Raw genomic sequence first — 14,851 nt, forward strand, 5'->3', positions numbered from 1 at the left:
GACAAGCGCCGACTCCAGTAATACACTTCTGCAAGATGGTTGACAGGAGCCAACAAGTCTGTACAAACCATTGCTCTCATATCTTGCTTAGCAGCAATTTGTCAGCCATTTGGTAAAAATGAATATGGAGATTTTATCACCTATACAAGTCATGTTTTCTGTAGAACACATCCTTTTTTCACTTTAAAAGTAAGATGTTGCCAGGAATCGCAATACCTCCTGTATCCAGAATCCTCTGTACTGCGGTTATATAAAAGGATTTCAACTGAAGTGTCAAGAAAGTATCGTAGAAGTTGACAGCTAAAATCTTCATTGCTGATTTATAAAGACAGTAGCAAGATAAAAGATGTGAAATGTCTGCCATGAAACACTTTCAATATGCCAAAAAACAAACCACTTTTCTGATCAAGACAAATGCTTCACGGATGGCAAGTCTGGATGAGGGCAGTCAAGCAGGATATTACATAAAGACGAGACGAACAGGTCAATATCTGAAGAACTGCAAGCAGCATTAGGAAACTGGGTCCATTCCTGCAGATCTGTATTCTTTAGCCACACAGTCACAATGCGTGGATGAAGGCGAGACCATCAGCTGACGTTTTGATGTCTTAGACAGTCACTGCCACACAACTAACCCCAAGCTTAAAGGCAAGGGATAAGACACGGGTGTTCAGACTCCCTTGAAAATCCATAAGATCACCCAAAAGTTCAGGCGCACATTTTTCTCATTCATCAGTCACTTGCACAATGTAACAAGAATGATCTGGTCAGAAAGCCTTGGACACTCCGAGGAATAGCTAAACAGCCTTCCTGTGGTATTCAGGTGGCGCTACTTCATAGTCGCTGGCAATGAATAGCGTGGAAGAATTTTTTGCCAAATATCTAGAATGTGAAAATAAGCAATATTATTTACTGATTTTTTTTACAAAGACATTTATATATCATCTGTCAAAATAAAATCAAGAACAGCACGCAAGGCTAAAGGAGGAGCGATTTGGCCAAAATGTAAAGAAAAATGATTTTCGTAATCTACCGTAAAATACTCGTTATGCTTAGCAGTCTCTCCGGACCCTAAAGAAAAAATTAAATAAGTTGTATACTCCTCGTGCAGCACTGAAACGCCTCCAGCACTCTCACTAAGGAGCGTAGGGTCCAGCAACCTTAACCCCATCAGTCAGAAAGATTGCATATCAGGACAAATCCTCTAATGAAATAAATCTAAAAATCCAAGGAATACTTATTTGGTTATGTGACATATACTACCAGGTGCAGAGGAGAACTTACTTTAGAAAGTCATGTAAATAGTTTAGAAGCAGAGCCAGGCTTTTCTCATCCAAGGGAGTGTAGGATAGCATGGCTCCAATGCGAACTGAAATGCATAAAATCAACACAATTACTGGTAAATGTGCAGTTTTACAGAGTCCGCTAAACAGTATTCAGGCTTTGACACCTACATAAATGGTATGTCTGGTTAAAATCAGTACACGCCTAAAGAAGTTGTTTTTGTGCTGCAGAACGAATTTGAAGAGATATTGCAGTCAACTATTTCACTTAAAAGAGAACCTGTCACACAGCTAATATGGGCCATACAGGCAAGTATAGATTCACATTTCTATCACCTGTATGCCCATATTAGAAGTCTGAAAAGTCCCAGGGGGTGACAGATTCCCTTTAAAGGGTTTGTCCGGTCTAAATGGATATTCCAGCCCCCCAGTGCATGAACTGTGCGATGCGAGGAGCCGCCGGTTTCTGAGCCAGGAACACGGCAAACTAGTGACACGGCCCATCCAGTGGGCACAACCTTGCTCGATACAAGTGTATGGAGAGAGGCCGTGCCCACTAGACGGGTTCTGACCGGGAGTATGCATACTGCATACATCACCACCGTTCCAGGCGAATCCCCAGACAACCCCTTTAACCACAGGAAGTATGACCGCGTCATGTTCACCGATTACACGGTTCCAAATGTTATTCTGAAAGTCAATTTCTCCTAATCATTAGTATCCCTTTAAAAGTAAAACCAGTTACAAGAGCAGAATAAAAATGTAAGAACTTACCAAACAAACGTAACAAATGAGGGGCACCGTATACTTGGGACATGGGGGTATCAGGATGGTCCGCTAAGATGTCTGCATATTGAGGACGTTCAAACTTGTATAGAAGCTGTGTGCCCAGCATAACGTTAAAATATTCCTTAATGCCAGCTACCACCTCATTCACAGCATATTCCCTGCAAAATACACTCCAGTCACACGAGCACAGAATGAACTTCACAAATGCAGGTGTAAAAAAACATTGTAATGTTATTTCCCCTCCCCATTTATAACGAGTTGTCCAGGTCCAAACTTCGCTTACATTTGTCTGCTGTAGCACCAGATATCAGCTCATATGTGGGGTGCTGTGGAAAGACTACTGTTTCATCCTGGACAACCCCCTTAAAGTCATTTTAGGTGAGTGTTTTGAGAGCGAAACACCAGGATCATTAATCAGAAATAGATAGTGTAAAATGTGCTGGATCCCATGTAATGTGCTTCATGATGTTTAATGCAAGTCCATCAGGTCTCAGGACTTACTTATTGTCCGTGTTCCCTCGGGATTTTTTATATGTAGCATATTCTTCCAGGATGGTCTCCACATGCTTTTTGGCAGGAAGATTAAAGAGCTAGAAAATAACAACAACGAAAACATGGCTATTGATGATTCAGAACCAGACCAAGACCGTTTTTAACAAATGCCATAGAAATCCAATAATAAAGAACAAGGGTGGGGGGGGGTTTACAGTGTTGCGAGAGGGCTCAGGAGCAGACCTCCCTCCAAACTGGATGACGCAGCCGACATCTGTCTCTAAAAAGTAGTAGCCAGACTCAAGCTTTGATTGTTGCTGTTATCCACTTAAACGCCATAAATCAGTCAGCGGTATTTAAGTGGCAAATTGCTGCCATCAGCCCCCACAACGCAACTGTAGGGCAACAAGGGTTATCAAGGCAGCCAGCTGAAAACCCCCGTCTGCCATCTATGTACTGGGAAGCTCAGTTTCAGAGACCGAAATTTACACTTTCTACTGCAATACTGTGACAATGCACTATATAGTATAAGAAAATGGATGATCATAGGCTCATGTACCCTAAGGTGATTAAAAAAATATATATATATTTTTTTAAAAACTTATTTTCTAAGGCAGAATGTGCAATTTTTTCGTGACCACTCCTCCCCCAAAAGACATGATCAAAACGCTGAATGTGCTGCAAACATGTCATATATAATCTAAATAAAGTTGAAACCAGAAGTTTACATACACTAGATAAAAATACACATATGCATGTTCTTCTCAATATCTGACATATCAGAATAAACCTTTCCCGTTTTAAGTCAATTAGAATTACCATAATTTTTAATATTTGCCAAATGCCAGAATAATGAGAGAGAGAGAATGTTTTAAGGCATTTTTATTACTTACTGCAAAGTCAAACGTTTCCATACATTTCATTAGTATTTGGTATCATTGCCCTTAAACTGAATGACTTGGGTCAAACTTTGGGGATCTCCTTCCACAAGCTTCTCACAATAGTCGGAATTTGGGCCCATTCCTCCTGACAAAACTGGTGTAACTGATCCAGGTTTGTAGGTCGCCTTGCTCGCACCTAACTTTTTAGCTTTGCCCATAAATTTTCAATAGGATTGAGATCAGGGCTCTGTGATGGCCACTCCAAAACACTGACCTTTCTTATCCTTAAGCCACTTTGTTACCATTTTAGTAATATGCTTCAGGTCATTGTGCATTTGGAAGACCCATTTCTACCCAAGCTTTAACTTCTTGGCTGATATCTTGAGATGTTGCTTCAGTATTGCCGCATAATCATCTTTTCTCATGATGCCATCTAACTTGTGAAGTGCACCAGTCCTGTCTGCAGCAAAACAACCCCACAACATGATGCTGCCACCCCCATGTTTCACAGTTGGGATGGTGTTTTTAGGCTTCCAAGCTTCTCCCTTTTTCCTCCAAACGTAAAGATGCTCATTATGCCTAAAAAGTTAATTTTTTGTTTCATCAGACCACAGGACAGGTCTCCAAAAATTAAGGTCTTTGTTCCTGTGTGCATTTTCAAACATTAATCTGGCTTCTTTGTGTTTCTTTTGGAGTAATGGCTTCTTCCTGGTAGAGTGGCCTTTCGGCCCATGTTGATACAGTACTCGTTTCAATGTGGTTATTGACACAATCTTACCAGCTTCTGCCATCATCTTCACAAGGTCTTTTGGTTTTGTCCTGGGGATGATATGCAAATGGCAGACCAAAGGACATTCATCTCTGAGACACAGAACCAGTCTCCTTCCTGAGTGGTGTGATGGGTGGACATTCCCATTTTATCTGTACTTGCATATAATTGTTTGTACAGATGAACGCGGCACCTTCAGGTATCTTGAAATTGTACCCAAGGATGAGCCAGACTTGTGCAAGTCCACGATTCTCTTCCTGATATCTTGGCTGATTTCTTTAGACTTTCCTATGATGCTACACAAAGAAGCAGTGCGTTTCAGGTGTGCATTAAAATACATCCACAGAAGCTTCCAAACACATGGCATCATCATATGAGCAGTCCAGAATTGTTTAAAGGCAGAGTAATCTTAGTGTATGTAAACTTTTGACTTTGCAGCAAGTAATACCTTAAAAACAGTCTCTCTCATTCTGACATTTGGCAAATATTAAAAATCACGGTAATCCTAGTTGACCTAAAATGGGAAAGGTTTATTCTGATTTCATGTCAGATATTGAGAAAAACATGCATATGTGTCTTTCATATAGTGCATGTAAACATCTGGTTTCAACTGTATATATATGAATTCTAATTCAGTATTTTTTACCACAGAATGATGGTCATAAAAACAAGACCCAAAAAACATGTTGGAATTGGATTTTTCTTGTTCATGTGGCCATGTTACCATGTCATACTGCCGTGTTAACAGTAGTCATTTTCCTACTGAAACGTGAATATATCACGTCAGGAAGAGGGTATGGCTGCCCTGCTTGTGGGAGGTGGGTAGTAGCTGGACTCCTGCCAACTTAACTCCTGTTTGAGGCTTTAAGCGTGTTGATAAAATGAGAAGCTACTTTCACCTTTCAGTGAAGTTTGGCAATGTGACCTCCAGTGGTTAACACCCTTTTTAACAAAGAAACCCACATTAAGCCTGTTATGGCATGCCACAGACTATACTTCAGGCAAAACAGCGTTTAATTTTCTAGCCATAACTATTTTTTTATCCAAACACCAGAATATGAAGGCTTGTTTTTTGTGGGGAGAGATGGGAGTGAGCTGTAATATTGAATGAAACCATGCATTTAACTTTAAATGTAGTGGGGGAAAAATTAAGTGGAATGAGATTGTAACCACACACCCCCCCCACCACCACAGTAAAACAAAACAAACAAAACAAAAAAAACAACTATGCTTTGTGATGTTAATTGATTCTTCTGGGAGAGTGGTGTGTTCATGCCCTTCAGCTATAACTAGTGTTGAGCGAGTATGTTTTGTTAACCCTTTTGCCGAGTATGCTCGGGCCGAGCTCCGAGTATTTACAGCTGCTTGGTGATATGGTTAAATCGCTCCCGTGTGCATGATTTGCGACTGACAGCTTTATTACATGTGAGGAATGTCTATTTCTTACACATTCCTCACATGTAATAAAGCTGTCAAACAGTTGCAAATCATGCACACGGGAGCGATTCAACCATATCACCGAGCAGCTGTAAATACTCGGAGCTCGGCCCGAGCATACTCGCTCAACACTAGCTATAACAGATCCCTGTGAATCTGTCTATGAGCAGCTGCTTCTCTTACCCCTATTTTGTCTTTGGCAAATCATCTGCATTTGGAAAGAGGGAAATGAAGGCGATTACCTGCTTCTGTCTTGTTATGAGATCCCAGTCATCAACAAGCCATGGTTTTAGTTCTTCAGGAATCTTTACTTTAACTTCAACCCTGTTCAGAAAAGTTTCTTCCTGTGGGTAGATAGAAGCATCATGTAGACATGAGGTTTACACCACAATAGCTGGAGTATTACCAGTACTATTACTTTTCCTCCCACAATTAAGACCCTGAAATACACATCTTGACAAATACACTTTAGGCTACAGTCACACTGGCAAAGCACTGATGTAAGCAGATTTAAAACAGAAATCTGGTCGCATGCGCAGTCCCGTTTTGTGCTCTCTGCCCGCAGTAGGGCAGAGCAAGGTGCGCCTGTGCTAGCCAAAGATGCTAATGCGCAGGCGCGAGACCTCTCAGCTATGTGGATGAAGCTGGATGCGTCAGCCACATCAATTAAAGCCAGAGGACAGCTTTTGGGGGCAAAGAGGCGGCACAGACAGAAATGATGCCCATCAGACCGGACCAATCACATTTACATAGAGCGCACCAGGAAATAAAGATATTTTTGGTGGTATACAGGGGGAGTTAAGGGATGATGGACACATTTAAGTAATGCAGTACAGGCACTCAAAGGTGGTTGCATTGGTTCACAAACTAGAAAACTGGTGACAGGTTCCCTTTAATAAATGTTAGTGTGAACCCAACCTTACTTACAAAACTTGCAAACCAGAAAGAGTCCAGCACTTACGCTTTCAACTGTGGGATCGACTCGCGCCCGTTTCTTTCGGGGTGGTTGAGGTGCATCACTGGTACTGCTACCCTCGCCACTTCCAGGGGCTAGAGAAAAAAAATATATCACATGGTATATGAGCCAAGGTGACAGTGAGGGGAAAGGGCACAAACTACAGTGTAAATAAAGGAAACAACGAAATTACCCTTTTGTTTGTTCTTTTTTGTTTTCCTGGAAGACACAAACAGAGATAAAATTAGACTCACATGACATCTTTGAAAGGAAATCCACAGATAGCCATTAAAGGGGATATTCCCATCTCCAATGTCCTATCCCAATATGTAGTAGGTGTAATATTAGCAAATACCTCCAATTAGAAAGGTATTATAGCTCTGATTCGCTATGTCTCTTTCCTCATATGCAGAGCATTGCAGCAGCTTACGTATCAATGGTTACGACCACTCATATAGTGACAGCCAGTTGCTAGTGGCCATGGATATCTAAGCTACTACAATGCCCTGCACATGATTAAAGAGACATAGAAATGTTGTATAGTTCTTCTGATTCACTAATTGGAGGTATTTGCTATTACTACACCTACTACATACTGGGATAGGATCTTCGAGTTGGGAATACCCCTAAATCGAAGCCATCATCAGAAGGATACCTATTCTTTAAATCTGGTTTTTGTGTTACATGAATTAAAAAAATGCACTTTTTGTATTAAATTATATTTCTATAAATAATAATGTAGTTTTCACACTGGCCATTTGGGGCTTTTTTTTTTTTTTTAAAGACTTAAAATTGTTTATTGTTTCTGGAACCACAACGTATAAAGACACAATGGACAAGTCCCAACCCTAATTTTTGCACCAAGAATCAAATGAGCATGAGCAGAGGTCATTATGAAGGGAGGGGAGCAGGGCGAGCTGTGATATTGGCTCTTGGGATTGGATTCTGTGCCATCCACTGTGTAGAGAGGCTCTCTATCATTGTAATCCCAACTCTAATATAGAAGGACAGGAGGAACAAGTATAAAAAAAGCCCCAGTAGCCAGTGTGAAAAATGCAAGTTTAATTTTTTTTTTACAAAAAAAAAAAAAAAAAAAAAAAACACTTACGTGTATTTTAAATTTGTAACAAATTTTTTAAAAATAGAAAATTTGCTGAAAATGTCTGTCTTTTTCCTTTGCAAATATCTACATAAAAGAAAACTCTTGGAATATTGCAGATTTTGCAGTATACATTAATGCATATATGGTAAAGTAACACTTCGATTTCCGCAGCGCACATTTATTGACCATGGCAGGATCTTCAGAGCAGGTCGCATTTACTCACATTTTAAAAAAACAAACAAAAAAAAAGTATAAAAAAAAAAAAAAAAAAAAAAAAAAAAAAAAAAAAAACAGGAGAAATCAGAATTTGTTTTCTGCCAGTCACAAGTTTTGGTTGCACAAAAGTTTTGCAACTTAATTTTTTTATGCCAACCCAACACCTTTTTAAAATCGGGCAGGGCTTTAATGTGAGGAGGCTTGGTCGCATCATATGTTACATTTACAGTAAGGATCAATGTGCCCAGGAGTGTGCAGCACAATCTGCGACTGTCACTTACAGTTCTACGTTCTTCTGTTGGAGTGCAGCAGTCTTCTTTCCTGGAGCGGCTGCTCTCATCTTCCCCTCTGCATACTGATCCCTGCAAAAAAAGGGTCACGTTAGCAGAGATACATTTCATGTTTGGCTTGTTAGAAGCTTTGCAAATACCAGTCTAAAGAGCTTTTTTCCATGGATGGATTCTAAACAAAGAGGCAAAAATCACATGCAATTTTTAATAGCATTTTGAGCCAAACGCAGATGGACACAAAAATGCTAAGCATCAGTTATTCAGTTCTAATTTTCATTCTTTTTTTGGATTCACTTTTTGCTTTGGCTTAGACTTTCATTACGTGAAAAAACAAATTTGTGAATGAGACGTAAAAGGTTTTTTGTAATTTGCTCAGTGCAAATTCAGCAAAAGTGGAAGCAAGTCGTAGAGGGCCAGCAAAAAGTATAACAAAAAATAGACAAAGAAAAACAAACGCCTCACCATTAGTGTTGAGCGAGTATGTTCTGTTAACCCTTTCGCCGAGTATGCTCGGCCCGAGCTCAGAGTATTTACAGCTGCTCGGTGATATGGTTGAATCGCTCCCTGTGCATGATTTGCGACTGTTTGACAGTTTTAATACATGTGAGGAATGATTGTTTCTTTTGCATTCCTCACATGTAATAAAGCTGTCAAACCGTTGCAAATCATGCACACGGGAGTGATTCAAACATAAAACCGAGCAGCTGTAAATACTCGGAGCTCGGCCCAAGCATACTCGGCGAAAGGGTTAACAGAACATACTCGCTCAACACTACTCACCATTAGTCTATCTCGCAGCAGGGTCCTCCACACCTTTTTTCACCTTTCCACCGTGATGCGCATCCTCTACGGCCTGCCTAAATGTAGGCTGGGGCTTCCGACACTGACTGGGCCTCTAATGTCATTGTATCATGCAGCTGTGGTTCACATAGTAATGTCTCAGCGCACATTGCTCAAGGCCTAGTCAGCGCAGTGGGAGCTCATTGGTACATCATGTTAGCTACGACAGTATTGCGCAGTGACATCAGAGGCCTAATCAACGCTAGAAGCCCCGGCATACATTTAAGCAGGCACAAGAGGACACGCGTCATTGGGAAAGGGGAAAAAAAAAAAAAAAAAAAGGGGTGTGGAGGACGGGACAACAGCTGTGGAACAAGAGAGCAGAGAGGAGAGTTAATTTCTTTTCTACTATACAGTAGCTACCAAATTTTTTTTTTTTAAAGTGTGATTACTTCTGTCTGATTGTTGTGATACCATTTCCCTGGTGATGAATTGAAAGTGCATAAAGTTGTCCTCATTCAAGACCTTAATTTTAACCAAAATGCTTTTGAATAGAGGTATGGTCATTTAATTAAAGAAAACTGACTGCCAAACGTTTTGCATATACTATTTCTTGATCACAACATACAGAGTAATTCATTCTTTACAATGCCATGACTTAGTATTTTGAGCATAACCTCTTGCTTTAATTACTGCGCCACACCGATGGGGGATTGAAGCCACCAGGGTATTCAAGACATCTGGAGGGATCTTACTCCATTCCATTCATCTTTATTGCTCTGGGTACCGGCCCCACCTCGTCGCCCTAACTTATCCCAAAGGTGCTCTGTAGTGTGTTAATCAGGCGATTGGCTTGGCCACAGGCGAACACTCTTTGCTAACCAATTTTTTACTAAATTGGATGTGTCTTGCTGTAATCTTCATCCCCTGCCCACTTTGGTTTTCCCATGTGGCAGAATTACATTCTCCAGTATATCCTTGTACATGGTAGCATTCATATTGCCATCAACTCCATGCAGAGGGCCAATGGCAGATGCAGAAAAGCAGCCCCAAACCATGACATTGCCCCCACCATGCTTCACTGTAGGTGTTTGGTACCTTACATTACATTTTCAAATTGGGCGGTATATATAGTGCTTGCCATCATTACCAAACAGATTGAACTTGGATTCATCCGACCACCTTAGACCAATCTGTCTCTTTCCATTAGCTGTGTTCTTTGGCAAACTCAAGTCAGACCTTCCGGTTCTTTGCAGAGATGAAAGGCTTCTTGACTGGAAGTTGTGCATTCAACCCTACTTCTAGCCGTCGCACCACAGTTTGGTGTCTCACTTTGACCAGATATTCTTCGTTCACTTCGTGCAAAATCTGTACAGCACTTATGGCCATCAGTGACTTTTTATTAAGTGATCAGCTCTGGAGGAAGTTTTCCGTAGTCGTCCATTTCTAAGTTTCTCAGCTGTTCCATAACCTTATTTTCTCTCTTTTATATACGTGACACTTGGCTCTGAGAACAGTTTAATTCCATATCTACGTCTTTTTGGCTTCTGCCTGACTTCACTCTCAGAATAAGCAGCTTCTAGACATCTGGTGATAAATTTGGCCGCGTCTTTGCCATGTTTTAACCACAAACACACACAAAAAAAAATTCCAGAATTCTAGGCAAAATTTGACTACTGATGACAAGATATGCAAACATTTAGCCCAGTGAATGTTGAAAACTAACACAAAGGGATAAAACTATGTCAAACAATTTTCGTCCTTATAGCTGACAACCATTTGCTTCCGGTTTAATAAAATCACATCACAACAACCAGACAGAAGTAACTTTTGGTAGCCACTGTAAGTTGATTATGCCCTCAGGTCCAAAGAGACCACAGAGCATAAGGAATCATTTCAATGCAAATCGGATGTCCCTGTTAAAATCATGTGATTTACTGAATTCCAATTTTAGATTTGATCATCTGATTGTTGACTCTGCACACATCATAAGCATGCTGCAGACTAAGCCCACCTTCAGACGGTCAGTATTTAGTCAGTCTTTTATCTCAGTATTTGTAAGCCAAAACCAGGAGTGGAACAATCAGAAGAAAAGTATAATAGAAACACGTCACTTCTGCATTTATCACCCACTCCTCTGATTTTGGCTTACAAATACGGATGTAAAATACTGACCAAATACGGATAGTGGGGCCGTGGCCTAAAAACTCTTAACATGCTCTGTGTGGGGCAAACATGCCAAAGTTTTGCAAAGCAGAAATCCTCAGCCAAATCTGCACACAACATATGCAACAATCAATGAAGGAGACACTGCAAATATAAGAATGCCTTGTTCCCTTCAGACAGCTGCACGGAAAGACTCCACCCAGTCTGAAATTAATGGCTTTTTTTGATAGCCCCTTCAAGGACCAGGCTCATTTTGGCCAGTGTGATGCAAAGAATGTTTAGGTTCTTCTATCCCCACAGTCAGAACCATGTTAGGTTTTTGAAGAGGTTTTTGGGTGAGATCTAGTTTTTTGCACTTTGGGTGCTTTTTGTATACAGGTTCTTATCAAATTTAGCATTTAATCCATAGAAAAATAAAGTGGGATATAAATTGGGCATATATTTTAGAGATCTTTACACAGCTAAAATGATGCGTTACATTTATACTTCAGGTCAAAGCAATTATGGGGGATGTTCATAAGATCTTATGAAATATTTGGGAATTATTTAAGTGGTTAAGAACAGCCATAGGTCCAAAAGGGAACCTGTTACATCTAAAAACGCAGTTTATCTGCAGATAGAGTTAATCTGTAGGCAACTAAGCATTAAAATAATGTCTGCCTGCCTTAACGGAGCAGGGGCTACATGGAGAAAATGAACCTATATTCTTCTTGTAGCCGCTCGTTTCCAGTCATTGGAAAAGAACAGGTAGCTTTCCATGCACGGCACACTGCCAAAGTGATGGAGTGATTACAGTACACTCACTGTGTAGTGCGTGGTGACTAAAGGCTCCCTGCACCACCATGATGACTGGAAGCGAGCAGCTACAATGAGGATATAAGTAAAGTTTCTCCCTAGAACCAAACTTCCAGTAAAGTATTCATGACTAATGCTACATGTCTATATATTAACTCCATATATCTGCAGGTAAATCAAGCTTCTGGAAACAGGGTTTTTTTTTTTGTTTGTTTGTTTTTTTTAAGGATGCAGGTAGTTTTTGTTTTTATTTTTTCATAGACATAACTTTGAAAGACAGCACTTTATTATGTAGTACAGTGTACCACATATCCAGGCCTGACAGCCCACTAACAGATCACGTTTCCAGTATCTCCTTAGTATTGCACAGGCGAGAGAACTTGTGCAAATATATGATGCCTTTATAATAATTCCATCATTTGTGCAATACTAAGGAAATCCTGAAAATTATTTGTTGGAGGCCTGGAGCTGGGAAACACTAAGCGTATGGTAAAATGTACGAAAAATTCCAAGCGAGGCGAATTGGCAAAAAAAAAAAAAAAACTTCCTGCAATTCCACCATTGTTTTTTGTATTTAGTTTCTTTGGCGTTTACTGCGATAAAAATTACCTGGCAACATGATTCTCCAGAACAGAATCATTTTGGCAATACCAAACTTCTACAGTTTTGTTTTTTATATTATTTATATATAGTGTCAATGGAGCGGTGTGAGGGCTCGTTTTTATGTGCAGAGCCATCTTTTTTTTTTTTCTTCACATTAACATTTTCAATTGAGTCAAGATTCAGCAAAAAAAGAAAAAAATGGACACATCTGTCATGGAGCCAGAAGTACAAAAGAAGAAGTCCAACAGAGTTACTTAAGAGCTGTTATCTAGAAACAGGACCATATCCGCCAACAGCTTTGTGCATGTCTATACACCTACGGAAAAAAAAAAAAAAAAAGCCGCCAATGGTTTTGCATTAAGTTGCTGTGCTAGACTCCTACTCATGTACTTTGGGCACTAATCTTCCCAAGCATGTACCCGACTAGCGGGCAGATCTCCAGTTATCTCCACTGTGGTGCTGGTAAATGGTGGGTTTTTTAAAATACTAAGCCATAAGATACATTACTCTGGCACCTTAAAATGCAGTTGCCAAGTGATCATGTACTATAGGTTCTGACACTACAGGAAACAAGAAGGCTGCTGACGTCACTGAGATGTCCAGGAGAAGCTGCCAAAATAATGGCCCTTTCTTCCAAACTAGTGGTCTGCAGCCATCAGCTGTGCCTAGAGGAGGAGAGCAGGGGGTTTCAGGCACCGCTTAAGCCAACAATCTCCTGTTATTTCTTTTTCATGGAGGATATTTAACAGATTATGTTAAGAAACTAAAACTACAGTCTAATCCACTTTGGCATGAAAAAAAAAAAAGCCAAGTTTTTTTGCTTTTTAAAACCCTTTCAGACATGCTTCCATATTGTGCTAAAGGGGTCTCACGTGCCAAGAAAACAGGAGACAGTAATGAGCACAAGGGTTCAGGTCAGACTCCACTTACTGATTGGCTTTCTGAAGTTCTTTTTGTTTTTGCAGGTTAGTGTCGACGTATTTGAGTACTCTACTCTCTGGTACCCACTCATCCCAGCTGCAAGAGAAACAGAAGAACCATCACCATCGTGTCTATTTGCGTCTTGTTCAGCAATTTAACCCATTCATGTATGTCCACATCATTGCGTTTTTTTCACCAATACCCAAGCACACTAACAGAAAAATTGCATAAAGGTGCGGTGCGGCATGGCCAAACACTAAGATCACGTCCCGACTGAAAGCCTGCCCTAAGCAGAGACTACGGCACATATAGAGGGACCGATCTCAGCCGGTTAAGGAGATGATCAGCGCTCATTCACTATGCTGCTTGCACAGGCTGACAAGAACAGAAACATTTCATTCTATCCCCATACATCATGTCCTCAGCAGTGCACCACCGATAACCATTGTTTATTTTGACACAAACAATCCAATTGCCCGAACAATCAGCGTTGTACTTGTTCGTTGGGCGATTGCCAGCTGGTTTATGCAAGCTGATCATTTGGAGAGAGCATTTGCTGATTATTGCCTGGTCTAAATGTAAAACTTGTAGACATTCTTAGGAGGTATAATGTACCATGAACATCAAAAAAATCAAAATGAAAGAAACCCTATAATTTCCATATTATCTAATAGGTAAGATGGTGATAACATGAATAATCAATCAAAAGGCTACATAAGTGAAAAAACCAGAGTATCAGATCACCTCCCTTTATTCCTTAACAGCTTACACCTATGGCAATTGTTTAAAGTTTATTATATATGGCTATAGTTGATTTGTTACTTGTACAGTAACCATATCACATATATACGCAATAAGGCAAGTTAGACATTTACTTCTAATTAAATAGCTGTCAGAGCTTAAGGGAATTAGTCACTCCCAAAATGCATTATAAATAGCCCCTATATAAACCATACTAGCCTTGTATCTGTTGCTGGTACAGTGACTGAGAAAATAAATTCACATGCAAATGAGGAGTAACAGTTCAGCAAACTCTTGGCCACACCAAGGGTGCACCAAAGCTTCCTCATCTGCATATGAATTAAAAGTTATTTTCTCAGCACTGTACCAGCAACAAATACAAGACTAGTATGGTTTATATATGAATAAGGGTGCTGGCATGCACTGGAAATGCATAAGGTTTCTGTGGTTTTACAGATGGAATTTTAAAGTTGTTAATAAAAGACAGAATTTTATCCTCCTGGCTGGATGTGCCTTGAAATCCTCAGCAGATATGGCACCCACCAGAGCAACTCCATGTGAATATTGAACTTCCATCTGCAGACGTATGGTTTATATAGGGGCCAAGTCCCCTGCAACACTGTATAGCCTA

General features: G+C 40.2%; 1 protein-coding gene across 5 annotated transcripts in view; it reads right to left on the reverse strand.

Annotated features, from left to right (window-relative positions):
* Positions 1–293: 293 nt before the first annotated feature.
* The window catches only part of MORF4L1 (mortality factor 4 like 1), a 139,486-nt gene continuing 124,928 nt past the window's right edge, over positions 294–14,851 (reverse strand). For all 5 annotated transcript variants that reach the window (XM_073653499.1, XM_073653498.1, XM_073653495.1 and 2 more), the window contains 9 exons: positions 13,489–13,575; positions 8,206–8,286; positions 6,800–6,825; positions 6,613–6,701; positions 5,894–5,995; positions 2,574–2,662; positions 2,058–2,230; positions 1,285–1,369; positions 294–882 (listed from right to left, as the gene is read on the reverse strand). In XM_073653499.1, coding sequence (XP_073509600.1) covers positions 798–882; positions 1,285–1,369; positions 2,058–2,230; positions 2,574–2,662; positions 5,894–5,995; positions 6,613–6,701; positions 6,800–6,825; positions 8,206–8,264 — 708 coding nt within the window. In that variant the 5' untranslated portion in view covers positions 8,265–8,286; positions 13,489–13,575 and the 3' untranslated portion in view covers positions 294–797. The remainder of the gene's footprint in view (positions 883–1,284; positions 1,370–2,057; positions 2,231–2,573; positions 2,663–5,893; positions 5,996–6,612; positions 6,702–6,799; positions 6,826–8,205; positions 8,287–13,488; positions 13,576–14,851) is intronic.

This window comes from Phyllobates terribilis, unplaced genomic scaffold (genome assembly GCF_046119375.1).
Source record: "Phyllobates terribilis strain yellow unplaced genomic scaffold, ASM4611937v1 Scaffold_11__3_contigs__length_659146591, whole genome shotgun sequence".
In the NCBI taxonomy this organism is placed as follows: Eukaryota; Metazoa; Chordata; class Amphibia; order Anura; family Dendrobatidae; genus Phyllobates; species Phyllobates terribilis.